The sequence below is a fragment of the Rutidosis leptorrhynchoides genome, chromosome 3, assembly GCF_046630445.1.
Source record: "Rutidosis leptorrhynchoides isolate AG116_Rl617_1_P2 chromosome 3, CSIRO_AGI_Rlap_v1, whole genome shotgun sequence".
Classification (NCBI taxonomy): Eukaryota; Viridiplantae; Streptophyta; class Magnoliopsida; order Asterales; family Asteraceae; genus Rutidosis; species Rutidosis leptorrhynchoides.
The window spans coordinates 555,494,727-555,522,347 of NC_092335.1; the positions used below are offsets into that span (position 1 = coordinate 555,494,727).

At 31.2% G+C, this 27,621-nt stretch overlaps 3 protein-coding genes across 4 annotated transcripts; 1 reads left to right on the forward strand and 2 right to left on the reverse strand.

The window, feature by feature from the left end:
• Positions 1 to 505: 505 nt before the first annotated feature.
• LOC139898565 (protein HAIKU1-like) lies at positions 506 to 2,328 on the reverse strand. 2 transcript variants are annotated; one of them, XM_071881317.1, is made up of 2 exons: positions 2,123 to 2,328; positions 506 to 1,957 (listed from the first exon to the last, which is right to left on the reverse strand). In XM_071881317.1, the coding sequence occupies exon 2, from the start codon at positions 1,926 to 1,928 to the stop codon at positions 846 to 848; it is 1,083 nt and encodes a 360-aa protein (XP_071737418.1). In that variant the 5' UTR covers positions 1,929 to 1,957; positions 2,123 to 2,328; the 3' UTR covers positions 506 to 845. The 2 variants fall into 2 exon arrangements, with proteins under 2 accessions (XP_071737418.1, XP_071737417.1); XM_071881316.1 differs by having other exon boundaries at positions 506 to 2,028.
• A 1,952-nt stretch (positions 2,329 to 4,280) lies between these two features.
• LOC139898566 (uncharacterized) lies at positions 4,281 to 7,798 on the forward strand. The gene is made up of 8 exons (XM_071881319.1): positions 4,281 to 4,354; positions 4,486 to 4,800; positions 5,551 to 5,643; positions 5,790 to 5,934; positions 6,202 to 6,312; positions 6,945 to 7,027; positions 7,260 to 7,317; positions 7,541 to 7,798. Exons 2-8 carry the CDS (start codon positions 4,513 to 4,515, stop codon positions 7,618 to 7,620), a joined length of 858 nt encoding a protein of 285 aa, XP_071737420.1. The 5' UTR covers positions 4,281 to 4,354; positions 4,486 to 4,512; the 3' UTR covers positions 7,621 to 7,798.
• Positions 7,799 to 12,934: 5,136 nt separating this feature from the next.
• On the reverse strand, positions 12,935 to 22,032 carry LOC139898567 (kinesin-like protein KIN-7O). Its single transcript, XM_071881320.1, has 31 exons — positions 21,909 to 22,032; positions 21,676 to 21,765; positions 20,600 to 20,718; positions 20,410 to 20,523; positions 20,251 to 20,332; positions 20,037 to 20,104; positions 19,888 to 19,962; positions 19,632 to 19,777; positions 19,421 to 19,523; positions 19,113 to 19,193; positions 18,958 to 19,026; positions 18,801 to 18,860; positions 18,557 to 18,718; positions 18,386 to 18,439; positions 18,026 to 18,262; positions 17,881 to 17,946; positions 17,634 to 17,786; positions 17,443 to 17,547; positions 17,187 to 17,252; positions 16,796 to 16,936; positions 16,590 to 16,703; positions 16,417 to 16,503; positions 16,134 to 16,337; positions 15,875 to 16,054; positions 15,587 to 15,793; positions 15,412 to 15,501; positions 14,917 to 15,057; positions 14,384 to 14,560; positions 14,214 to 14,279; positions 14,060 to 14,131; positions 12,935 to 13,432 (listed from the first exon to the last, which is right to left on the reverse strand). The coding sequence occupies exons 1-31, from the start codon at positions 22,030 to 22,032 to the stop codon at positions 13,211 to 13,213; spliced, it is 3,675 nt and encodes a 1,224-aa protein (XP_071737421.1). The 3' UTR covers positions 12,935 to 13,210.
• Between the last annotated feature and the right edge of the window lie 5,589 nt (positions 22,033 to 27,621).

The following is a 27,621-nucleotide window of genomic DNA, read 5'->3' on the forward strand; positions in this document are numbered from 1 at the left end:
CTCCCAAAATACGCTGATGCAATAGTAGATGCTGTTAAACAAACTCTCCCAGCACAAGGTCCACATGGTCTATACTAAGCCATGGGAGCCGCTCTTGCCACTAGAACAGCCTTAAATGCCATACTGTTCCCAGCTAGGAGACAAACGGAAGCACTTTTGAGGTCTGAACCTAGTGCACCCCTAGCCGTGAACCAGCAGGTGGTTGATGGAGCCGGGGCTGGATTTGTTGTCTCCTTTTTTTGTGCATTCAATCAGCATTTTAATAAGAACAATTCTAAGGTGTTTTAAAAGATCAAACTCCTAACTTCTCATTACAAAAGAGTAGCTTTATTTTTGTTCATAAGCTCACACACTAACCTTTACTTTGTGTAATAAAAAAAAAAACAACAATAAACCAACCAAAACATATTTGTGTCAAGTTCAGTACAAGATTAACTAATCACAAAGCATTAGATGAAGTAACAAAACACAATACCCACAAACATATATTTTAACAAGTCTATGGACTAAAAACAAATTATGTGAACTACAGTTTAATTACATGAGATGGTATTAAATGCAGATACAGATCTGGAACAGACAATCTACGTAAAAAATTAATTGTTGATGACTCAACAACAATTTCTGGTCAAGCATCAACAATCAATATATGTCTTTGAATTTTCACTAATACACCTAATGTAAAACTTGTTCAACAGATGATCATATAAATTCTGAACAAGCATTCAAAGGCTATGAACAGAAACAACAAAAAACACTTACAAGAGACTATTTTACAGCCTTCTGTCAAAGTGCTACAACGATGAATCCATAGAAAATTAGCACCTTAAAATTCCATTGTCCATTTAATCCCTCCATCTTGGACTATTCATAGAGAAAAACCCGGGAGATGGAAAGCCCATGCCAGGAGACGGTGGCGGTTGAGGTCCGGGATTAAACGCTCCCGGTTGATTCATCGGTGAAAATGAAAAATTGGGTGTTAAAGGTGGAGGATTCTGATATCCAGGTGAAAGTAACGGGTATGGTGATCGAGGAGATGATAAATTTAGGTAAGCAGATGGTGATGGCAGAAGAAATTGGGAACTCGGCGATGGTAAAGGTGGCGGTGGGCCGTTCATTCTTGGCGACGGAAGTGGTGGAAGAAGAGGTGGGCCACCACCATTCATTCTTGGTGATGGAAGAGGAGGTGGGCCACCATTCATCCGAGGTGATGGAAGTGGGTACTGATGCTGGTTTTGTTGACCTTGACCTTGCATTTGGCTTTGGCCTTGAGGATTTAGCTGATACTGTGGATGACCTTGTTGATGAGCTGGCGGGTGACCTTGCTGATGAGCTGGTGGATGACCTTGTGGTGAATTATTGATAGAATGCTGAAGGTAACGCATATATTGGGAGATAGGAGACTCAGCTATATTTGTGTAACCTGGATGATCACCAGCATTCATGGGTGGACCTGCCACATACGGTGGGGGCCGCTGAGGAGGCCTACCAAGATTGCTACCATTAAAAGGAACTGCACCGTTCTGCAGCGGCCGTGCCTGACTATGATAAGGAAGCATCTGCTCTTGGGGTGGTGGTGGTTGTGGTGCGTGGTGAACGGGCATTCGGGGTCGGGTTACATTTAACGGTGTTAAAGGTGACGGACGAATTCGTTGCAGCCTCGAATTACCAGGTTTAGGTGAGTTTACGGGAGGTATAGGAAGTGGCTCTTGTGATTGGCGCGAGGGCGAACCGGTAAGTTGTTGAACAATACTTTGAAAATCATTCTTGTTTATATTATACACCTGTGGTTGATGTTGTTGTTGTTGTTGCCTAGCAGAGTTCTGAAAATTAGGCTGGTGTAAAGGACTCTTCCTAATATTTTTCCCAATTTTGTTCACCCCTAAATAATCATTATTCCTATTTCTTGAATAATCAGAATTATCCATTTTTTCCTCCAAAGATCCAAACTTTTTCCCTAATTACCAATCACAAAACCCTAACAATCACAATTCACTTCCTTTATCCAAAATCCCCAAACTGGAGAAACTAAAAGGCAGTAATTTTAAAATTGGATTCAATTCAAACCAAAAATCAAACTCTAATAAACAAGTAACAAATGATAGATGATAAAGTAACAGACCTGTCAATGAAATCGATTTAATTCCAGAACCACCCGGACGATCTCTGTTTTTGCGCAAAAACCCTAGGAGGTAAAAATTAGGTTTTCACACGAAATTTCACTGAAATGGAGTCAGAGAATTCAAGTGAATAATGACTTGACTTACAAGACGTAAGATTTGAATGCTTCTTAGGTAAATTTGTCTTTAAAAGCAATCAATTTAGGGTTGAAAATTCTGGAGTAGAAAAGAATATTTGAGAGAGAGAGAGAGAGAGAGAGAAAGACCTAAGGTTAAGGAGCGTATGACATGGGGGAATTTGGGAGTCAAAGGATGGTTTTCATTGGGGTGATCACTAAATGGGACCCTCTTCTACTGTCTGTGTGTGACACATTGTGTTTAAAAATTATTTTACAAAAAGATCTCTTCATAAAAGGTGTCTTTAGCCGAAGTCGGTCAAAGTCAGTCAAAGTCGGTCAAACTAGAAGCTTACTTTTAAAGCTAGAAGCTTGAACTTGTTATTTTTTATAAATGTTTTGTAAGATAGTTGGAGCAAGAGATGGAGCTTATACGTGTAAATTTACTAGAAAAGATGATGATGATAATAATAATAATAATAACAATAATAATAATAATAATAATAATAATTATGTGAAGGGTAATTATGTAAATTATCATCTCATAAGCTAGGGAAGCTAATTTTTTAAGATAGTTGGGACGAGCTTACTTTTTAAGCTCTACGTTTTTCATAAGTTTTTCTTTTTTTTTACCAAACCAAGCTTCAAACGCCATAAGCTCTATAAAATCATACGCTCTTCATTTTTAAGTTCCCATAACCTCTAAAATTGTGTGATCCAAACACATCTTGTAATTTTTATAAGCTCTATTTTTTATTTCTCTACCAAAGAAAATTTATAATTTAGAGCTTATTAAAATTATAAACTCAAGCTTCTATACGCTATCATAAGTTGGTGCGCCAAACAAACATAAAAACGAAAAATTTAAAAGCTATTTTTCGGGAAAAAAACAAAATTAATACTCTTATGTTCTAAAAAGTATCATCCAACATAAAATGTTCTTTAAGATAAGTTAATTGAAATTTCAATGACTTCTTAATATTATTTTTAATAAAAGAACATTTATTTCGGAAAATATTAAATAGTAACATAGACATTTTTTTGACAAAGAGTGTACGTTTTGAGTCAAAAAACTCACGGGCCCAATCCATCATGTCATCCTTATCTCCTCTAGGCAGCCACGAATGATCCATTGAGATCGATTCGAACTTCATTTTCATTTTATGAAACTATATGTGGGTTTAGTACTATACTACCAGAAGAGCAGCTACTCCAATATATGTCCTTCATTCTTAACTTAAGAAAATGATATACCTTAGCGCTCCTCTCGATCACATTAATTCACCATTCTAATTATAAGGTTGAAACATCCGTACAAATCTATTAAATCTTGAAGAATTTTATGCAAAAATTTTATCTAGATAAGGATATGGTCGCATATTGCAAATCTCAAGAGGCGGCTTGTGATTTGAAAATCGCGATTTGAAATTAGCGTTTTTAAATAATTTGCCATTCGCAAATTGCAAGTTGGCTCTTGCGATATGCATGGGCGTTTTGGTTATAAAATTTGCGGGTTAATTGTTATAACACGTTTTAAAAAATCATTTTGGTAATATCTCGTTAATTTATTGAAATTCTTCCTCATATATTAGAGGGTCGTATCATAATCGCACGATACAACTCGTGGTTAGTCACTTTGCTTTTCAGACCCAAGTAAATTTAGTCAAATTCTTCTTGAACATAGCCAACGGGAGGTGATATTTTCAAATCCAATACATCCATCATTATTTAATGTTATCTTCCAAAAACACCCTCGAATCAGTTGTATCAAAAAATTTACACAAGATATAATTCAAAATATGTAAGTAAATTTGAGTGAATTTATCAAAACTAATGTTGAAAATATCAATTCTCATAGCAAAAGATATCCTAAATCAAACAAAATTGTTAGACAATATTTTTGAGGGAGATCAGTAACATTTTTTGTTATAACAAACTATAGGAGGGTTTTGTTAAAAAAAAAAAAAAAGGTTTAAGGGATATATTAGAAACTACAGAAAGCTTCAAGGGGCTTAATGAAAATGCTCTTTAACTAAAACATATACCAAAACCTCCATTCCCATGCTCCACATAACCTCGGTCACACACCCTCCGCCGCCGCTGCTGATAAGCTTCAAGGTAAATTTCATTAAATTTTTATTATTCTATAAATTATGTATACGTTTAATACTTATACAACACTAATTTGAAAACCTATTGCCTTTCAACAAAAAAAAAAAAAAATTTGAAAACCTATTACCCTAAAGCAGGTATTACTGTAATCAAACCCTAAAAAGATGGTGAGACCATTTGCAGTCAAAGGGCGTAAAAGAAAGAAGAGCAAAACTGAAAGATATGATAAAGAAGAAGATGAAGAAGAAAATTTAGGGTTTGTTGAAGAAGATGGGGCCCAGAAGAAATTAAAAAGTGGGGTTACAGAATCAGATGAAGAGGTAGCAGAAGAAGCTGCAAAAGAACTTGGTATTCCAGTTAGTTTGAATGAGCAACAGGGAAATGACAAAAATACCCCTGGTGTTATTTTTGTTCTTGAGAAAGCTTCTCTGGAAGTTGCTAAAGTTGGGAAGGTTAGTTGTTTATAAAAGTTTATAGCTTTTTTATGTTTATGTTATTAAGTATGCTAAATAAATATGAATTGTTTGACTACAAGATTGAATGCTTTGGAGTTAGTTGTTAACAGTGGCAAACTAGATTTTTTTTTTTTTTTTTTTTTTTTTTTTTTCACAAGGGGCCAAATTCTTTTTTAAAGCGTAGCACAAATTTTTTGGCAAAATATGGAGTCTTTTGTGCTAAATATATAGCTTTCTTTGTTAATATATGGAGTTTTTGAGCAAAATATGAAGACTTTTGGGGGAAAAAAATCCACCGGTGGCAAATCAAAAAAATCCAAAATTTTTGCACTAAAAATTTCAAATCCAACGGTGGCAGCCCCTCCCCGGGTTCCCACCTAGTTTCGCCCCGCCCCTGGTTGGTTATATGAGTTGGTAGCTTTTTACATTGTTATAAAACTATCCTATAGTGAAACATTACATTCAGAGTCAATCCCATCCTGAAGGAGCTAATGAAAGCCTGAATTCAATATGAAAGTGGGCTCTTCTTCTTCGAATCAAGCAAGTCGACCATACATTGCATAATACAATTTTCGTAGAGTGTTCCCATTTTGTCATATTGAGCCATTGTTATGTTTGATATTTTTGAGATGTAAAGTTGATAGTTGTATAATTTCGAGTTAGGGTCAATGTTGAAGTCAGAGGGTTATGTTACTTGGTTTATATATGAATCGTGATCGATGTATGTTATTTGTGTGTTTTTTTCAGAGTTATCAATTGTTAAATTCAGAGGATCACGCCAATTTTCTGAGGAAGAATAACCGAAACCCTGCTGAGTACAGGCCCGATATTTCTCATCAGGTATTGTAATTTTACTTTCTTGGAGCTTTTTTATAATCAAGAATTTAGTATGATCTGAAATGTATGAAAGTATTATTTTTGTTTTGGTAATAATATCCTTTTTGTTGTTTTTGAATTGATTGCGGTAAATTATCTGTTTGATGTAGGCGATTTTGAACATTTTGGATAGTCCTTTGAATAAGGCTGGTAAACTAAGAGCTTTGTATGTGAGAACCGAGAAAGGTGTACTTTTTGAAATCAAACCTCATGTTCGTATTCCGAGGACATTCAAACGTTTTGCTGGTATCATGTGTAAGTTCTAAAGATTTAAATACAATATAAACAAACCATCATGATTGTTTGATTGTTAAGTCAAGTAAACAATCAATACAAAGACTCCCAAAAATTACAATACAGAGCTGTCATTATAAGGGGAAATAGATACCAAATATGAGAGACGTATAAAGCCTAAAACTATACAATATTAGTTATTAAACACTAAAACTCAATCTGAAAAACTGATCTTTTAATGACCCTTTGAAGTTTGAACACTGATATAAAACTTTTTGATACTTCTAGTGCAATTACTTCAGAAATTAAGTATTTCTGCGGTTGGAAGACGGGAAAAGCTTATGCGTGTGATCAAGAATCCTGTAACCCAATATTTTCCGGTCAACTCTCGCAAGATAGGTTTGCAATCGTTTCTTGATCTTGATTTCTAATTGATTATTGCTTTCTCTTTCCAATTTAAACTATTATGTAATCATGTTTGTCTTATTTTATTTTTTTCTTACTTTTGTAATTTTTAATTTTTTATATGCAATGAAACACACAACTTTATTGAATGATTAACTGAGTAAGAATGTTAAGTCCGCGCATAGATTCATTGATAACTTCCTGTTTGTTTTTGCATTTTTACCTTTTTACCTCTATGTCTGATCAAGTTAAACCTGAATGTCCACCACCATAACACAAAGAGTTGGGGCATTCTTTACCTTTTATAGTATTTACGCTTCCATACAGTCATAAAAGCTATACATTACTTATGTTCTGTACATTGTTTTTTGCCCTTTCTGTATATGCATTATTAATTTATATTATATTTTGCAGAACCTGTTGATATTTTGTTCACTTAACCTGACTTATCCTATAATAATAACAAGAAAATTATGAATCTTGGGTAAATTGGAAACATTAACATGGAATACTTGTCACAAAATTATATATGAAACAATCCCGAAAGGGAAAATGTGTTTCAATTCTATTTATATGCTCACAAAGGGGTTACAACTTACAGATTTAATTTTGTATTTGTGGACCAGGGTTTTCACATAGTTTGGAAAAGTTGGTTGATATGCATGACTATGTGGCTACGGTGGACAAAGATGCAACTCTAGTTTTTGTGGTATGTAAACTTTAAGTAGCGTTGACTTAATCTTATTCTGAATTTAGTAGTTGACTTTTCTAACTATTATTTTGACTTTAACGAAGTACGACATTTGTGAAAATGCTAAAAGAAAAATAAATAAAAAAATGTTGCAAAGAAGTGATTTTGAGATAAAGTGTAGAAATTTGGTTGTATTAAAAAGCCTTTTTTACTTAGAAAATGTTATCATACTTCACTTATCTATGCTCAGGTTGGGGCAATGGCCCACGGGAAAATCGAGAACGACTACATAGAGGATTTCATATCAAGTAAGTTCATTCTATTTAATATCAAGTTATATTATATAATGCATGACATATGTATTTTCAATTCGTATGTATATTCATCTTATTGAAATTTTCTTTCAAGAAACTAAAATCGGAAATTATGTTTTGTTTACCTGCAAATATTGATTTATGATTCATTTGACATAACTGTTAACTAGTAGTTCGTATCTATTTTTGATTATACACTTTCTTTTTTTGTGTGCAGTTTCTGGTTATCCGTTAAGTGCAGCATACTGTATTACAAGGATCACCAATGCGTTAGAACGCAAACACAAAATTCTGTGAACAGCTTTTCCAGCTTGTACTTGTAGTAATGTTTTTTTTATTTGGAAAATGTCATTTTATGATGATATCAAACCTTCATTTGTGATTATCTAAGTATGCCATTTTTTATATTTTGACAGTGATCTAATTTATTTCATATTAGTTTTTTCTACTAATGAATTGTGCTTTAAAATGGTTATGTTGATTTTCAATCAGTCATAAACATCCTGCAAGATATCGCTATTTAGAAACTGTAAATTATTTTAGGCTTGGTAGAATCCAAGTATGGTGTGCATTTGCTTTTATTTTACTATATTTAGTTTTGTTACAATTTTTAAAACGATGTATTATATAAAAACTAAATAAAAGCTAGTAAGATGCCATACAAGACTTGCAACGACAATTGTTTCAAGCCTTCAACCAAAGTGACCTAAGTAAACTATGACAATTACTTTTCAAATACAACATAACCAAACGACCCTAAAATATGACCACACACTTCGCCCAAATAACTGATGTGGTACCAAAGTATGACGTGGACCCAAGTTGACGAAGTCAAGGTCGGTATGGTGTAGGATCGATAAAGAAGACTCCTGTGTAGTTAGTTTACAATTGTTTAGTTAATTAATATATTAATATTCTATTTTAATTTCCGTATCTTATCTAAATGTTTAGGAGTCCTAGTCCAGTACTGTTCCTTTACCTTTTTGTTACTGAGTATCAGCATATGTAAGCTGTTGAGGGCCATCTATCTAGCAGAATTTAAAAAGTTTTGAGTTTATACTCTTTTTATTGTTTTTCGCATTAAGAGCACGTTCGTGTTTTTAACTGTTTGTTGTGAAGAGCGTTTATCTTCCAAGTTCCAATGTACCTTGATCTTCATCAATAACACTACGATTCTAACTACAACTCAACTTTAAAGCAAGTCTAACAATAGCACAAGTAAATCCCGCCATGCAAACTCAATGCAACATAACCACATAGGGCAATCACAAGTGGAAATGGGTGAAAAAAAACCCGTCAGAACTTCAAACCAACCAATTCCGACCACACAACTTAACCGAGTGGTGGTACCATAGACAGTTAGCAGAAAAAAAACTCTGATGACTTTTAAACCACCATAGGTTCAATCGTTCAAACAACAGCATGAGACGTGCATAACCAGAAAAATTGTTCCTAGAACCTATAGCAGTTTTTCCTTGCATAAACATATCAGGTTATTTTTAACTATTAATTACCTAAGTGCAATTCTACTGATGCAAATTGGGATGACTAAGTTTTTTTTGGTTCCCGTTCGGACCCGAGTTCCGACTCGCTTTGCTGAAAGGACCCGTCCTAATCCATCTGGACGAATACATTACATTTGGTTACATCGCGAGGTACTTGACCTCTATATGATACATTTTACAAAATTGCATTCGTTTTTAAAAGACAAACTTTCATTTCATCGAAAGTTGACGGCATGCATACCACTTCATAGTATATCCAACTATAATTGACTTAATATTAATCTTGATGAACTCAACGACTCGAATGCAACGTCTTTTGAAATATGTCATGAATGACTCCAAGTAATATCTCTAAAATGAGCAAATGCACAGCGGAAGATTTCTTTCATACCTGAGAATAAACATGCTTTAAAGTGTCAACCAAAAGGTTGGTGAGTTCATAGGTTTATCTTAAACAATCTTTTCAATAATTTCAATAGACCACAAGTTTTAATTTAATAAATAATCATACACTCGCAAGTGTATAAAAATCATTCATATGATAAACACCTGGTAACCGACATTAACATTCCCTAATTCTTAGGTTATCAGACTTGAAGGGGCAATATTCGGTATAGTAATCCAACCATACAATGTAGTTTTAAGTACTTGTGTCTATTTCGTAAAACAGTTATAAAAGCAGCGCATGTATTCTCAGTCCCAAAAATCTATATTGCAAAAGCATTTAAAAAGGGAGCAAATGAAACTCACAATACTGTATTTTGTAGTAAAAATACATGTGACGACATTGAACAATGCAAGGTTGGCCTCGGATTCACGAACCTATATCATTCATATGTATATTAATACATATACTTGTAATCGAACAATTTCATGTATTGTATATATATTTAATTTGTGTATATATTCAAAAAGATTAATATTTATATGATTTTATTAATATATATAACTTATTATTTTAAAAATATCTAATTTTTTATATATAAATATTTATATATAGATTGTTAATATGATTAATACATATTTATATGTAATATTACTTTTAAGTATAGTTTTATATAAATAATATTTATGTGGTAAAATACGTTTATAATAGTAATAAAAATCGTATTTGATTATGATGATAACCATACTGATAATAATAATAATTATAGTAATGATATTAGTAATGATAATACTTATAACAAAAAATATATCATAAGTTTTCTACTAATGATAATAATAATAATGATAATTGTAATAATAATAATAACTATAGTATCAATAATAATACTTTTACTAATAATAATAATATTATTAATAATAATAATAATTATATTAATAATAATAATAATGATAATAACATTAATTTTTAATAACAATGAAAAATTTAATAATAATTACAATGAAATGATAATAATACTTACTACTTAATAATAATAATAATAATAATAATAATAATAATAATAATAATAATAATAATAATAATAATAATAATAGAAATCTTATTATTAAAGGCAATAATATAATATTAGTAATAACAATAATAATCATAATAATTGTAATTATAATCATGATAGTAATAATAAATAATAACTAATACTTATATTAATAACAATAACAATAATTATAATACTAGTAATAATAATAACAATTAATAATAACAATAATAACAATAATAATAATAATAATAATAATAATTATCATAATTAGTAAACTACCTTCAAGAGCTTTTATAAAAAAAAAAATGCCTCAGACCGGGCTCGAACCCGTGACCTCTTGCTAACCCGCACACTCCCTAAACCATCGAGCCATTTCTGTTTTCTCTGAATTTAACACAACCCATTTGTATTTAAACCCGTTATTATTCTGTGATATTCTTCTCCCTCATTTTTAAAACGTAATTCATCCCATAATCAAATCCAAGTAACAACAATTAATTCTTTTGATTTTAGGACTCTAAAAGAGAAACGATTATGATTTGTTTAAATTAAATTTTATAAAAAAAAAATTAATATATAATGAAAACAGATCGAACTGGTTCGCGAAACAAAACATTGAACTCCAACATTAAATCATATTAGTGAATTAATAAATTGGTTTTAGGATTTTATAACCAAAACAGAAACAACTCAATAGATTTTAAATTGCTTTAACAGAAACAAAAGAGCTGTAACAGTTAAAAAAAAACGAAGAACACTTGGAAATCTGATTTTGAAATATGGATCGTTTTAGATGATGATTATAACATAAAAAGGATTGAATTTCCCTCCTAGAAACTAACTGAATCAACAATTTGACTTAAAACGTAAAATCACACTCGAATTTCTTCAAGAACATATTATTTGACTTTCTAGAAATTAACTTTGACCTTAAAATTAGGACTTGATAGATAAAATTAGAGCTTAAAACTTTCCAGATAGTTTTCTTGGAAGAATTCTAACTTAACAGCATTTATAGATTTTTGAATTAATTTGAAATTCGATGTATTAAATAAAAGTATAACGAACAGGGCAGAACCGTATACTCTTTTTATATTTTCTGTTTTAATTTATGAATTGCAGTGGGTAACGGGTTGTATTTGATAATGAGAGTGAAAAGTTGATTGATTTTTCTTTTTCCATAACGTTAAGTCATTCGTTTGATTTATAGCAAAAGGCAGTCGACAGAAGAACTTCCAGTACAGAAAAAAATAAAAAAAAAATTAAAAAGGGATGGAGATTGTTAACAGAATTTGGCTGTAATTGAAATCTTGATGTCATGATTTGTACTAGTTTGAATCAGAAAAGAAATCATCTACAGATTGATAGGGATTTGAAACAGAATACGTTCATTATTTGTGTATAATCTGTTTATACCGTATATATACTTATCTGTATAAGCATTTATATATATATAATTATATAACTGTAATTTATATATATTTATATATATTTATATTTATATTTATATCTGATTATCTATATATATATATATATATATATATATATATATATATATATATATATATATATATATATATATATATATATATATATATATATATATATATATATATATATATATAGCTCATAAATATTATTAATAATATTATTACTAATATTACCTATAATATTATTATTTTTTTTATTTTTTTTTTATAAAAAGACTAGTAATAATAAATACTAATATGATAAATGATTAATACTAATGATAATAATAATCTTGCTAATGCTACTAACAATATTACTAATTATAATAATATTAACATTATTAATGATAATAAAAATATTAATAATAATAATAATAATATAACAATTTATACATATCAGATTTTATACATATATGTTTTATATTAAAAATAATTATATTACTAATACAAATATTAATATTAATATCAATAATAATAATAATATTGAAAGTAATGATAATGATATTAATATATCAATTATATTCAAACTTGTAATTTAATATAATATCATTACTTATATAATATTAAATTATATGATGATATTTACTGAATAGTTAATATATATTTTATATATATTTAATAGAAATCATAGATTTTTAATAACATATACATATTTATTATATATATTAAGAGTACTTAATTGTTCTAACTGTTATTTTACATTTTAAATTCCAATTATTTAAAGTATACTTTATTATATCAAAATATTATATATTCTTATATTTATATTCATATAATATATACATATTTATTTACAAATAATTGTTCGTGAATCGTCGAAATTGGTCAAGGTTCAATTGAATTCATGTAAACAGTTCCAAAATTTTAAGACTCAACTTTACAGACTTTGCTTATCGTGTCGAAATCATAATAAGATTAAGTTTAAATTTAGTCGGAAATTTCCGGGTCGTCACATTTGCGAGCAAACCAAGAGGCAACAAACAACCTGCTTTAAAAGCTGCCCGCAATCATGCATGATCTGTAGCCATAAGAGGTGACTAAAAGTTTACAAAAGTAAACACATACTTGGGAAAAGAAGATTACTAATTAGCGTGGGTAAATCCTAATTGGTAGATTTATTTTCAGACTAATACACAACACAAACATAACCATAAACCATACTAAAATTATACAGTTAGTAAATAATTAACAGTATATATGAACTACCACATACAGTACGTGAAACGAGTGTTGCTGTGTTTCAGTAAATCACATGGTTTTTGAATAACCTCCCAAACCAAACCAAACCAAAAACAGCATACATGAGCGCAATTGAGCTATTCATGCCAAAACTAGTGGAAGTCATAAATTCTACTTCCAAATGTCCAAAAAAGAGATCAGGTATTGTTGTTGACTTGATGTTGCTGTTGTATATTTACTACTTACATATGTAATGTAGACGGATAATAATAATATATAAAAACAAGTATTAGAGAACTGGGGACAAACTAAACTACCCCTTTAGAGCAAGCTGTTTCTTGAGGTTCATTATTTCGATTCCTCTAGCCGCATATTTACTCTTTAAGTTGTTTGTAGCTTCTTCATACTGTTTATGCATGTAAGCTTTCTCCTCTATTTCTTCTTCGCATCTGACTCGAATGCTATCCAGCTTTGTTTGTGCTCCATTCAGCCTCATTCTCAGTTTTGGTCTCTCTAAACTGTTTTTTACATTGTCCTGAAACGAGCAAAAAGCTCACATTTATTTAAGTTATTTGAGAACGAAAAATGTTAAGTAGGCGTTACAAGTCTAAAGGCATGCCTAAAAGGATGATTGGTTGAAATGAAAATTTAATTGGTGAAACATGAATAAAGATAATGAGTAGAATTCAAGTGTTACTAATTGTGCGATTAGGTCTAGCTTTAGGTTAACATATATGGAGTACATACATAGGCACATACAGCAAAACTCCTCCATCTTTTAACAAGCTAATTCGAGGCAACTTTATATACATATAAAATATTAACTGCTCAAGTTTATAACTTTAAAATATCTTGTTTGAGTTACTAATGATAGAGATTATTACAAAATGGTTAGGAAAAAGTTCACAATGAGATACTAGCAAAATAAATGTTAAGATTTACTGATAGCTATCTTAAAAAAACAAGATGTATTATTGTCAGTACTAGAAAGTACTCAGTCAAAGTCAATCTCGGTCAATCCGTCAAAGTTCAGCCAAAACATGGGATTACTAGGAAAACTGGTCAAAATATGGTCGAAGTCAAACTTGGTCAACATCCGAGTTCTCTCCGAGTAGTGATATTTGCAACCTTGACTATTTTATTTGAAGAACAGAGAACTTACATTGTGTATCTTGACTTCTAAGGTGGATAGCTTCGTCTTCAACTCCTCAACTTCATTTTTGCCATTCAAGAGCTGATAAAAAATATGCCCCAACGTGTTCAGTTATTTTCTAATAAAAAAAATCCCAAACATTGAAAAAAAATGATCTTTTTACCTTATCGACTTCTTCACATGCATTTCGATATTTCAAAGAAAGAGTTTCGAGCTTCGACATCAAAACCTGAACGATTGTCAGTAATAAAAATGTCGATATATAATTCAAGTGTGTATTGTGATGAATTAGAAAGAAACAGAATATAAAGATATAAGAAGTCTTAAACGTACATCTTCAGATATTCTTTTCTGGTCATCAAGCAGTCTGAGATCGTTCTTTAGTTGATCGATTTCAATTGATCTCTCCATACTGCACGTGTTCTCCATTTCAAGTTTCTCCTCTGCTAAAGCCAGTTTTGAGGTGATGAGCTGGCATTCTTGTCTGCAGGCATCTAGTTCAATCCTAGCCTTAAAACAATAAAAAAGTATCAAATATACAAGGTTGTAAAAGTTTCAAATCAAGGAAGATTCGGGCATTCACCAATGTTGACTTTTAGTCATAAATAAATTCAACATGTATATATTAAACATAAAACATAAATATTTCAAACATAGATATATGGCATGAAATCTAATTCTAAAAAATATAAAAATATTGACCTAACTTTGACCCAACGTTTTAGCGTTGTGCGACTTTTAAAACGTTTTTAGGCGAGTCGGGATGGGCTAGTCCTCAAACCGAAGCATTGCCGACTCTGCCGACTTTTACATGCATTATAGATTGTAAATTTTTTGTGTAAGAAAATAATATAAATGTCCATTACCTTTGACATTGAATCTGTTAGCGAAGCAATCTCGTCATTAAACAACTTGGTTTTGTTTTCAATTGATTCAATTGATGCTTTTTCTTTGGCAGACCATATGGCCCTTTCTTCCTCATTTGTCAGGAGAGCATCAGTAAGTTGCTGCAAGTAGCCGAATGTAATTAAAAGAATCAAGTGAAAAGAAACTCAGTTTCAACCAGGGTTGCAAATATCCCTAGTAAGGGAGTACTCGGAAACTCGGGGAGTACTCGGGTGTTCACCATATTTGACTTTGACCAATTTTGACCATGTTTGACTTTGACCCATATTGATCTAGTTTTGACCAATTTTGACCGATTTTCCGAGCAATCCAAAATTTTGACCCAGTTTGACTGAGTTTGACCAAGTACTTGCTGAGTACTATCCGAGTTGCAAAAACCAAGTACTCGAAGAGTAATTCCAAGTTCTGCAACAGTGGTTTCGACACGTGTAATAATAAAGTGAGCAACTCAATACCATTGCCAATTCATCCTTTTCCTCCGCCAACCTAGTAATAGAGCTATCCGCATTCTGATTATGTTGTGCTGCATTTTCCAATTCGGCCCTCTGAAACAATACGAATCATCATTTCGAATGGAGAAAAGAAAACGCGCAAAAATTTAATATGTAATCAATGATGAGCATAACTTACAAGACTTGACACAAGTTCCTCTAAAGTTTGTAATTCTGAGTTTGTAAAGTTCAATTTATCTGATAGTTCTTGCACTTTAAGGTCTAGACTTTCGGCTCTTAAAACCGCTTGTTCCTTTTCATCGTTAACGATTGCTAATTGTTCTTCTAAAGAACCAATAGTAGCCTCCATTTCAAATGCAAGTACTTCAAGTTTATTGAACTCTTCCTAAATAGTGAAACAATAGCATACTTAGAACTAAAAAAATCGCTTGATCAGAACCAGTTGGTATTATCTACTTTGCAATACCTGGTCAACGCTAACAGCATGTCCTTTGACTTTTTTTGGGTTGTAAATATTTGAGCTTCTATCCATAACGGAATCTCGCCTTCTACCAGCAATAGACTCGCGCTTGTTTATATCGCGTTCAAGAATAGCTTTTTGACCGTGTAACCGTTTTATTTCTCTCTCTGCACAAGCCTTTTCACCCTATATGTAACAAATATAGACGTACAATTAGATAACTTGTTGCTGATCATTACATAAATAACAAAAAATGAGACATTACCTCTAACTTTGTCTTCTCTTGACTCATATTCCTTAATTTGAATTCAGTTTCTTTAAGTTTTGCCTTCGTTTTCTCAAGGTCTTTCCTCATACTTTCTTTTTCCTTAGCCGATACCAAAGACGAAAGAGATGATAACTCATGTTCGAGTGTTTTGATATGAGATAGAAACTCGGTTGTTTCCATTTCATGAGTTTCAGAGAGTTCCTGAAACACAAAATTTGCACATTTAGAAGAGTTTTCAGATAAAGTCAAAGTTGGTCAATCTAGGAAATCAACGACATACTCTTAAAGCCTGAGCTGAATTTTCACCATTTAGACGTTCTTGTTCGATTCTTTGTTGAAGGTCCTCCAAATGATTGTTCATAAAAATCTACAACAATAACAAAAATCTCATAATTGAAGATGATAAGATCATATAATATGAAATAAAAATACAATTTCAATAATGAATCATACCTTGTCATGTTCAAGTGCATCTACTTTGGCTTTCATGGAACAATGAATTTTTTCATAGTCGCCAAGTAGTGTTTTTATTTGAATATTATTACAGGAAGAAAAAGACTTAACATCCTGCAAAATTTAGCAAAACTGTGCTCAACTCATAGTATTAGAGATATTTAACAATTTGTAACGTTTAATATTATAAAGTTGGAATTACTCACAGCAATAATATCTGAAAATGCAGAACAACTTTGCAAATGTTCTTGCATCATTGAGTCAACAACAGCTTTTGAATGTTGAACATCAGATGTTATATCTTGGATGTCTTCAAATAACTTCATTAACACCTTGTTGTTCTCCTCCTACATATTAACAATACATTAAATTAAATTCATGAACAAAGAGTAATTGGAAAACTAATAGTTAAAATTTCTCAACTGATACTTTCTTCAGATTATATTTAGTAGTCTCATATATACATTTGTCACTTCATCTTTCACTTGTTAGTTTTAATAATAATAATAATAATAATGCATATAATAATTACATCATAGTAAAACCTTATTATCAACAAAACGTGAGACACATGCATCAAATTTTATAGTAACTTACCATCGAAGTAAGTTTTTCATGAGCCAATCTGGCTTCCTCCTGTGCAGCCAGGAGTTCTATATGTAGCTATCAGATAACCAAATGAGCTAATTAGAGCAGAAACAGGAACAAAGATAACTAAAACTAAAACTTATTATAAAACAATAACAAAACAAAAAAACATCTCCACCATATAAACGTACACCCATACAAGAAATTATATCACTTTGTTGCAATTATACAATAATATTTTATGAAAAGTCTCCAAAAGTCAAACCTCTTCTTGCTTATTACAAGCGTACGCATTCTTCTCTGTTTCTAACTCAACAGCAGACTCTAAATTCTGCATACTTGAAGATTTCTCTATCTCCAAAATCGAGATCTGCAATACGACATACAGATATGAGTCACATAAAACAATTAAAATGGAAACTTGTTAGTAAAAGAAAATATTAACAAGACTATAACCTTTTCTTGAAGTTGTTTGACAACGATATCGGCCTCCGTTTCATTCGGACATTTAACGTTTGTTAACCGAACAGCCGCTTCATCACCATCAGATGTGTTCGACTCCATAAGTCTTCTTGTTAAGTAGTCAATTTGTATAAAACTCATCATTCTCTGTAACAAAAAGATATCAATAAGATTTAAAAAATGTAAATATATCTATCTATATTCTATATTTACATTAAAAAACAACGAAAAAAACACAGACCTCAGTTTCAAATTGTAAGAGCAAGTTCTCATAATCTGTTCGCATTTCGGTTAACTCAGCACTTTCCTGCAAGCAAAACAATCACATGCATTTCAAAAAAGGATTTGCAAGGTACAATGCTCAAAGTATATAAATTAAAACCAACCGTATGTAAGTTCTTTTTCTTAATAGGTGGTTTTTTTCTGCTTGTAACATGAATCAATGAGCGTGAATCTGGAAGACCAAAATCACGTGACGTCACGTTATTACGATCTCGTTCCTGGTTGCATGTATTTGAAGTGTTATCGTTTACTAGGGCATCAAAAGGTAAGAGAGGTCCTCTTTCACGGTCAACTCTGACCGGTTTCATTGCAGAAGCTTGTCCCGGGATCATTGTAGGTAACTGGAGACCGTAGATAGACAAAATATCAAGTACAAAAATATTTAAATATGACAATTATAATGTTGCATATATAATATATATAGCATACAATTAAAAGAAATATATGGTAGAATATATTAATACCTCGTTTGTCACCTTTGAAAGTTCCCCTGGACACCATGTATCACGCCGCTTTGCCTTTTTAAGTTTTTAGGGAAATTTTAGGAACACAAGTTAGATGATGATACAAAAACCATAAAGATAAAGATATCTATTATAAGAAATATAATTATAATTATAATTATTAAATCAAACCTTCTTGGGTTGATTATACGTTTCATCTCTATTAATTGACAAAACCATCGAGCTCAAATTTTGGATCTTTTTAGATTGTTCAAGCAACATTTTCTCTCTTTCAGCTTGAGCTTTTTTTTCCTCTTCTAACTCCAAAGCTATTCGTTCCCTCTCCAATTCACTCTACATATACGTAACAAAATTAATAATTTGTACAATATGTTTGACATATGGTAATTATTTAGTTAAGTGTTATATTATGCACCTGCAACAACGTATTTCTCAAGTTGAGAATCTCATTTCCTAGATTGTCTGAATGAGAACCCTAAAAGATCAGATGAAAGAATAATAGTTATACCAACCTACAATGAATAGTGATCAAATACTAAAGTAACTTTCCTTATATAGAATGTTTTATTAACCTGTAACTTTGCTCTAAGCTCCTCGATTTCTTTCTTTTGACGCTTTAGCAACGCAGCATCCGTCAAAATCTGTTAAATTACAATAAGTATAGAACGATGATAAAAAAAGTGAGTTAAAGAACAAGATAATATGAAATATTGTATTTATAACAAACCTCATTCACATGCACACAGTTGGTGACACGTAAAGCTCTGCTTGCGAATTGAAGGCTGCTTTTAGTTTCATCAGCATGAACCTGCAATCAAAAGAAGAAGACATCAAGGAATGTAAGAATTAAAGAATAAAGATATTAAAGAGATCTGTGTTCAACTTAACAGATTATAACTAAAAAAAATATTATGTTTGTGACTCTTATTGACTTGAAAGAACACTTTTGTAACTGGAATGCTACTCTATATATCAATAATCAATAAGAAAAATAATAATAATTATGGGAAAAATCAAAATGATATCTAGGTTTACCTGCGCTAAGGTAATGTTACAAATGATGGCTGTATTTGCATTGCCTCCGAGTGCAGGCTGCAAAATACGTGTAAGTTTGCTGTCCCTATATGGAACATGACCCCTATATTGGACAACAAATATAATATATATGAACAAGAATCGGTGAGTCAAAATCTTTTTTTTTTAATGTAATTGATTATTGATTATAGTCAGGGAAATTTGAACCTACCCTTGGCTCTCAGCACCTTCACTAAGCTTTTTGATTACAGTCCCAAGTGTCATTAAGCTTTTGTTGATGTGGGACCCCTCTTTCAAACGAACACCTTCAGCACCAGTTTTAGCAGCTCGTTCTGAACCGGCAAGGTCCACCAAGTTCTAACACATAGAATGGTAAAAAAACAATAATATAAATATAAATCACTAATGAATTAAAAAAAGCAAAGATAAGTTTACATTAGAAAAAATCAGTGTTACATAACACATACCAAAACAGATACACGTACAGCATCACATGAACTCTCTGCATATTCATCTTCACATTTATCCCTGCTCTCGATAATCTAAACAAGCAAACTTCATCTCGTAAACTTGAAGAAAATCAATTAAGAAAAGTTAAGAGAATTAATAATCATACCATACGGAAAATGGTATGAGATCTGCTGCTGTGTACATTCATATTTGTCTCCCCAATATGGCGATGAGCTACAAATTAAAAAGAATTAAAAACTAAAAATTAAAAATAAAATAGAAAAAAGTAACACTCCCACGAGCCCAAAATTCAATGTCATTAGATATAACACTACAAACAAAGCTTATATATATATTTATAAAATTATATTACGAATTACCTTCGCCGAACTCCATGAACTCAAGAACTTGTTGTGGACTTGTAACAATTTCTTCTTTTAAGCCAGCGACAAATATACCACGCTACATACGAAAATAGAATGAGAAAACACTATTTATCATACGCCAGTTTATCGAACAATGAAAATAATAAATTTTACCTCAATGCTTTCATGAATTTGAAGCTTACGGTGCTCAGGGGCCAACAAATCATTGATTTCCTCATTGTAGATCTCCATGTATGACATTCTTAAAAGAAACTCCCGCTCCATTTCCTTTAAAAATAAGGTATTTTTTTTAATTTAATGTTTCAAACAATTGATACGTAAAATTAGAAAGAGGTAAAGCTACCTTTTGTATCATATTGAATAGATCATGCACTGCTAAAGGGATGACTCCAGGTTCATCATTAGACCCACGCATTGTATGCGTTTTTCCACTGTTGGTTTGTCCATACGCAAAAACAGTACCTATAAAATCCATGAACATTCAATATACAAAGACTTCTATATGTGTAACCAAAAGCAATTATTTGGCATTTGGTTGTAAATTTATAATAATTCTACAAGATTGTAATAACTAATTACTTGTATCAATATGAATTTTTATCATCATATGATGTGACTATCGAGTAAGGAATGAATTTCTTATACAGTATAACATTTTTAATAAGGACTGATGTTGTGTGAGATACCATATTTTACACGTCTTACAAAACTGGTTCTTCTTTTTCGTTTTTTTTTCTATTATTGAAGCACCAAAGGAAATGACACACCAACAACTTATAAGTTGTAGAGTTCGTGTGGCACCTATGGGCCAAAGCCCCTCTGGTTTCTGAATACTATCATCTTATTCTAAAAAGATTTATTACTCGATTAGGTATTTAAGTTTGCTATAGCATACCCTAGTTATCAGATGAATGTTAAACCCATTTGATAATAAATGGCCAAATGGGTCAGCTTGAATTATGGTTTGTCTCCAGCGGGTCAAACGAAATAAATGAAATGAATCATTACAACGTCCAAACCATTTTGATTCAAGTAAAATCTGGTTATCTTTGTAGTTATACAGTTTTTGCAGTCAGATTCAACGCATAACTTTATTTGTTCAAAACGACAAAAGGTGTCCACAACCATCAAATCCAATGACACATTAAAGAAAACCTGTTTTGACGTGTTACCCGACCCGCCCAAAACGTCCATTTCTAACATCTACAAGTCAGTTACTTCACAAGATCTAGAATTCAAAATTTTATATATCATTTATTTTTACCTTTTTCACTTGTACAGCACTAATAACAAGCCAAATTACAGATTCTCAGTAAGATATAGATTCACCATCACCAAAACTGAGCATTTGCGAAATGTAGTGGCATCAGATGCTAACTGCTTATTTCAAAATTTAATGCATTAAAAACAAAAGCATACCATTAAAACCACCAACAGCAGCGGAAACAATATCTTTAGTTCGCGATTCGTATACATCCACTGTTTTACAGTCATCCCTAAATATCCGGTCTGCAATTGACAAATAAAACCAAAAATTAAAACCTAATTTAACTTCACAACGAAAATTCACATAACATACATACATACATATAAACTAAATTAAATAATGTCAGCTTTAATTAAGTTAGTAAGAATTTGAAAACCCTAATTACCGAAATCGAATTTGGTGGGAGGGTTAGCAAGTAAAATGGAATTGGTGGAAATTTGCCAAGGGCTTGTTTTTGCATCTTCTGGTGATAGAGGTCTTGCTCTAACTGCTACGTTTATTCGCTCCATTTTCTTCTTCTTCTTCGAGCTTTTTCTGGATTCAGATATTTGCGTAAAAAGGAAATTGGGGATTTGGATTTGGGAAAACAAGCCAAATGTTTGAAAAAGGATTCTTTCTCCCGCCTTCTATATGTTTAGTCAATTGTTGAAGTTATTACTAGCTTTTACAGTTTTACAAATAGTTGAAGACGATAACTAAAAAATTAACGTATTTGATTAATTAATTTGTTTATTATAATTAAATGTTTTTTCAACTACTTTTATTTAACGGTCATGTAATAAATTTCTTTTAAAAAGACGATACTAGTGCTATTACGTTTTAAAAGCCAAAAATGATAAACGTAATCTTAAAGGTTACGTTTAACTATTTTACATATATAAATTAATTAATATTATATTTATGAACAATCGTTGATATAAATAACACTAATATTAAAATTACATAAGTAAGTCGATATTAAAAAATAAATATTTATACTTAACATTGCAATTAATTCAACTAGGGTCGTGTATGATTCGATCCGATTCAACTTTCAGTCCTTTATTAGGAATCACAAGTAACGCTTGCAAGTAACGGAGTCACTTGTTGATGTGGACCAAGAGAAACGTCATTTTTGGCTGTAACAAGTCATCACTTTTGGTGCCACTTTAGTGTTATTTGGATAGTGACGAGAAAAGAAACGGATGTTTCTTGTATTTTTCATTTTTTTATTAATTTTGAAATATTATTTTTATCCTCTTTTAATACTTAACTCAATTATATTTTAACACATAATCACAATACTCCTAACCAACACCAAAAAGAAACATCACCACTACTCCACCAAAAAAAAGAAATATGGTCAACTCATCAAAAATTGCAAAAAATAAGAAACGCCAGAAAGAAACGTCACAATCGTTACAAATGGTCTTAGTAATTGTTTGGTTAGAAAGAGATTTGGATAAATACTCAACCCATTTATATTTTTGAAAAACTAATATATATTCTTTCATTCCCATAAAACTAGGTCTACAATAAAACACTAACCTAACTTTTATATATATATATATATATATATATATATATATATATATATATATATATATATATATATATATATATATATATATATATATATATATATATATTAAAAAAAATAATTAAATATAAGTCTAGTATGTACTAAGTAAATTCGATGTTATTTTGTTTACAGCAAGCAAACACTAACTTACAAATGATAAACAAAATCGTCAGTACAACGGTATATTATATATTATACGAATTCACGTAAATTCAAAGATACGTCATTGGCTAATAAGGAAGTTGACAATCCTTGAGGTTACATTAGAGCACGCGGTGTTCGAAATTTTTTTTCACCGTCCCTCAAAATCGACGCCGAGATCGACAGTCGGTCAACACCGCGACGGCGTCGATCTCGTCGTCGATTATCAAAATCCTTCAACCGACGGTGGACAAAATAGCCATTGGAGTTCAAAGTTTTGAAAAACTAGTTGTTAGACGGCAAGTTTTTGTATTCTTTTTTTCTTTTCTTTCTTATAAATACCATCTTTATTTTACTCATTTTACACACACAACTATATCTTCTTCTTTTTTTTTTATCATTTTCTCTCTATAATATTTAAGTTATTTACAACACCATTCATCACAATATGTCGTCTTCTTCGAGTTCTTCCAGCGACTCGTTCACAAACTATACACTAAACGTACTGGTGTTTCTCCATAAACGGGTTGAGAAGTGCAATCTTGTATTACATGTCATAACCCAGATTTTTCCATGATTATATATAATATATATTATGTGAGATTAATATTTACATGAATAAATGTTTCCAACATATTAAGCAATCAAACTTGTTAAGACTTGATTAATTGAAATGGTTTCCATGTAAACGTTTGACCACCCAGTTTGTCCGATGATTCACGAACGTTATAACTTGTATATGACATGATAATATACATATATATATATATATATATATATATATATATATATATATATATATATATATATATATATATATGTTTAACATGATGAAATGATATTTAAGTATCTCATTATGTATATTAACAATGAACTATATACGTAAAATGAGACTACTAACTTATAGATTTCGAAACGATATATATAGGTAACGATTATCGTTGTAATAATGTCTTAATATTTCTATATCATATTAAGATATATTAACACACTATGTTATCATGATAACATAGCAATTTAACATCTCATTAGGTATAATAACAATGGGATTAATTACATTTAACGAGATCGTTAACTTAAAGGTTTCAAAACAACACATACATATAACGACTAACGATGAGTTAACGACTCAATTAAAATGTATATATATGTAGTGTATTTATATGTATTAATACACATTTGAAAGACTTCGAGTCATATATCAAAACACTCATACTTAACAAAAATGGTTACAATTACATTCCCATTCGTTTTCATCAACAATTCTACTCGTATTCAATCAGTATTCGTACTCGTATTATACCCAGCTTCTAGATGTACATACTATTGGTATATACACTTTAATGATCAGCTCTTAACAGCCTTAATGAGTCATCAAGACATGTGGGAACCATCATTTGGCAACTAGCATGAAATATCTAACAAAAATTCAAACTAATTGAGACTATATGTGTACTCCATTTTCACGTTTTTCACCATCACCACAAACACATTCACTTTTCAATTTTCGTGCATCAAACACATCTCTCTCAAGTTCTCTCTTGATGTTCTAAGTGTTATTCATCATCTTCATCAAAATCTACATCAATCTAGCTCATAAATTCAACCTTTGATCATCATACAAAACAACTACTCAATAACACTTTCAAGTTTGCAAGATTACTTCCAAGCTTTCAAATCCATTCCAAGTAATCACCTAAGATCAAGAAACCTTTGTTATTTATAGTAGGTTATCTTTCTTATTCAAGGTAATATTTATATTCAAACTTTGATTCGATTTATATAACTATAAATATCTTATTCGAAGAATATAACTTGTAATCACTAGAACATAGTTTAGTTCATTCTAAACTTGTTCGCAAACAAAGTTAATCCTTATAACTTGACTCTTAAAAACAACCTAACACATGTTTTATATCTAAATGATATGCTAACTTAATGAATTAAAGCTTGGAAACACGAAGAACACCGTAAAACCGGACATACGCCGTTGTAGTAAAATCGGGGGCTGTTTTGGGTTGGAAAAATAAAAACTATCTTAATCTTTGAATTTAAAGTTTATTTTCTGAAAAAATGATATTTCATATGAACATGATACTATATCCAAAAATCATGGTTTAACACAAAGTAAAAGTATGTTTTTCAAAATGGTCATCAAGATGTCGCTCTTTCGACGGAAATGACTACCTCTTTCAAAAATGACTTGTAACCTGTAACTCCAACTTTAAATCTATACTTATTCTGTTTAGATTATTAAATTTCGGTTCGATACGAAACCATAGCCATTTGATTTATTCAAGTCGAATTTGTAATGAAGAAATTATGGGTAAAACAAAATTGGTTAGAATTACTAGTTTTAGCTACGAAAATTTTTATAACAAAACTATACTAACCATATCCTAGCTAACTTATCCTACATGTATTTATACATGTCTTGATCCCTTATTAGTAGAAATACAAATTATAATAGTTGGGGTTAATTCTACGACAATATATTATAATCTTAATAAAAAAATCGTAAGACACTATATATATATATATATATATATATATATATATATATATATATATATATATATATATAGTGTCTTACGATTTTTTTTATTAAGATTATAATATATTATCGTAGAATTAACCCCGACTATTATAATTCACGTATATAATGTTTTGACATATCATGTTGACACCATCTATATATATTATTTTGAATAACCCATAAGACACTATATGTGGTAATGCTCGAGTTAGCATATAATGGGTCGAGGTTGATTCTAAAATAATATATATACCATGGGTTGTGATCGAGTCTGAGACATGTATACAATGGGTCGTGGGGTGATTCAGACAATATATATATTATGTGTCTTAATTATATTAAGATAATATATAATAGTGTTAGATAATTCTAACACGATATACATATATATGTAAGACCTGGATTCTGATTCTGGCTGGTCACGAGCCGCGCCACCTGGTCGCGCGCCTCACCAATGGTCGCTGGCAGACTCCTTTGGTTATTTTAAGAGTTTTAAAAGGGCATTTCGGTCTTTTCGCGTTTGAGCCAGATTTGAGGACTTAACCTCATCCACCCATTTTATTTCCCTATTTCTTTTTCCTTTTCTTTCAATTTTCTCTCAACAAACTCAAACACCCATTTGATTCAAAGAGATTTTTGGAAAGGAAGAAGCGGGTTTTGATCTTTGGCGTAGTAGACAAGTTTGTTCTCCTCGTTCTTGGCTACACGGTGATACTAGTGGTAAGCTCTAACTCCGAATTTCATTTTCGTTTTCATCATTCAATTTTGGGGCTTTTGATTATATGATTCATAGATGGAACCCATTTAGTTGTTAATTGAAGATTAACACCAAGATTCGGGTTTATAAGTGTTAAGAGGCGGGTTTTGGGTTGGTTAATGATTTAACCATGTTTAAGACTTGAGAATGGTATATAATCACTAGTATTAGTGATTATTGATGTATTGGAGACCTTTAAGGTTCTTATGGTTGACTAATTTTGACTAGAGTCAAAGTTAGGGTTTGTTGATGATTATGACCTGAATGCCGATTCGATGAGGTTTATAAACTTAAAATGGATTAAGTTGAAGTATAAAACAAAGTTAAATATGTTTTGGTGTCAAAACTTGCAAATGGTGAGATTTTGACTTTATGGGTCAAAATTAGGGTTTATGGGCGATTTTGAGAACAATAAGTGTTTAACACTTGCGATGGGGTTTAATTGGCATATTAGGACCATTCTCACTTGTGTTAGTGATAATTGGTTAGTTTGGGCACGGTTTGTGCTTGGAAGTGCAATTGGGTCGAAATGGCACTAAGTGTCGATTAGGGTTGGTTTGTAAATCCACTCTAAGTGTGTTGTTGTAATTGTGATAATGGATTAGGTACTTTCCATTGACAAGTTGCGGATTATTTGGAAGCATTCATCAAGGCGACAAGGTGAGTGTTAATATCCTATGTACATATGTATGTGTAGGATGGGTGCGGGTCGGGTGAAGTGGTTCTCGGTTATAGAGCTCACTTCACATATAGGTGGATTTGATGGACTTTTGTATGAGTCCAATTAGCACGGTTGTGCATTTTGGTTGACCTCCTTTTGGCGAGGTGTACACTTGTGTGTACGTTATCACATGTATTGTGATATGGATTTGGATAACCCCGATGTGGTGGATTTTATAATCCCGTGACCGTGGGTTTTGTTATTGGAGAAGTGAATCGCGTGTAGTTCAGATTCACAATGACTCGTGTAGTTCGGTCATCTTATTGAGGTAGTAATCTCGTGTGGTTTCGGATTACTAAGGCTCGTGTAGTTCGGCCAACCTCTATGTTGTCTTGTTGAAGATAGTAATCTCGTGTGGTTTCGGATTACTAAGGCTCGTGTA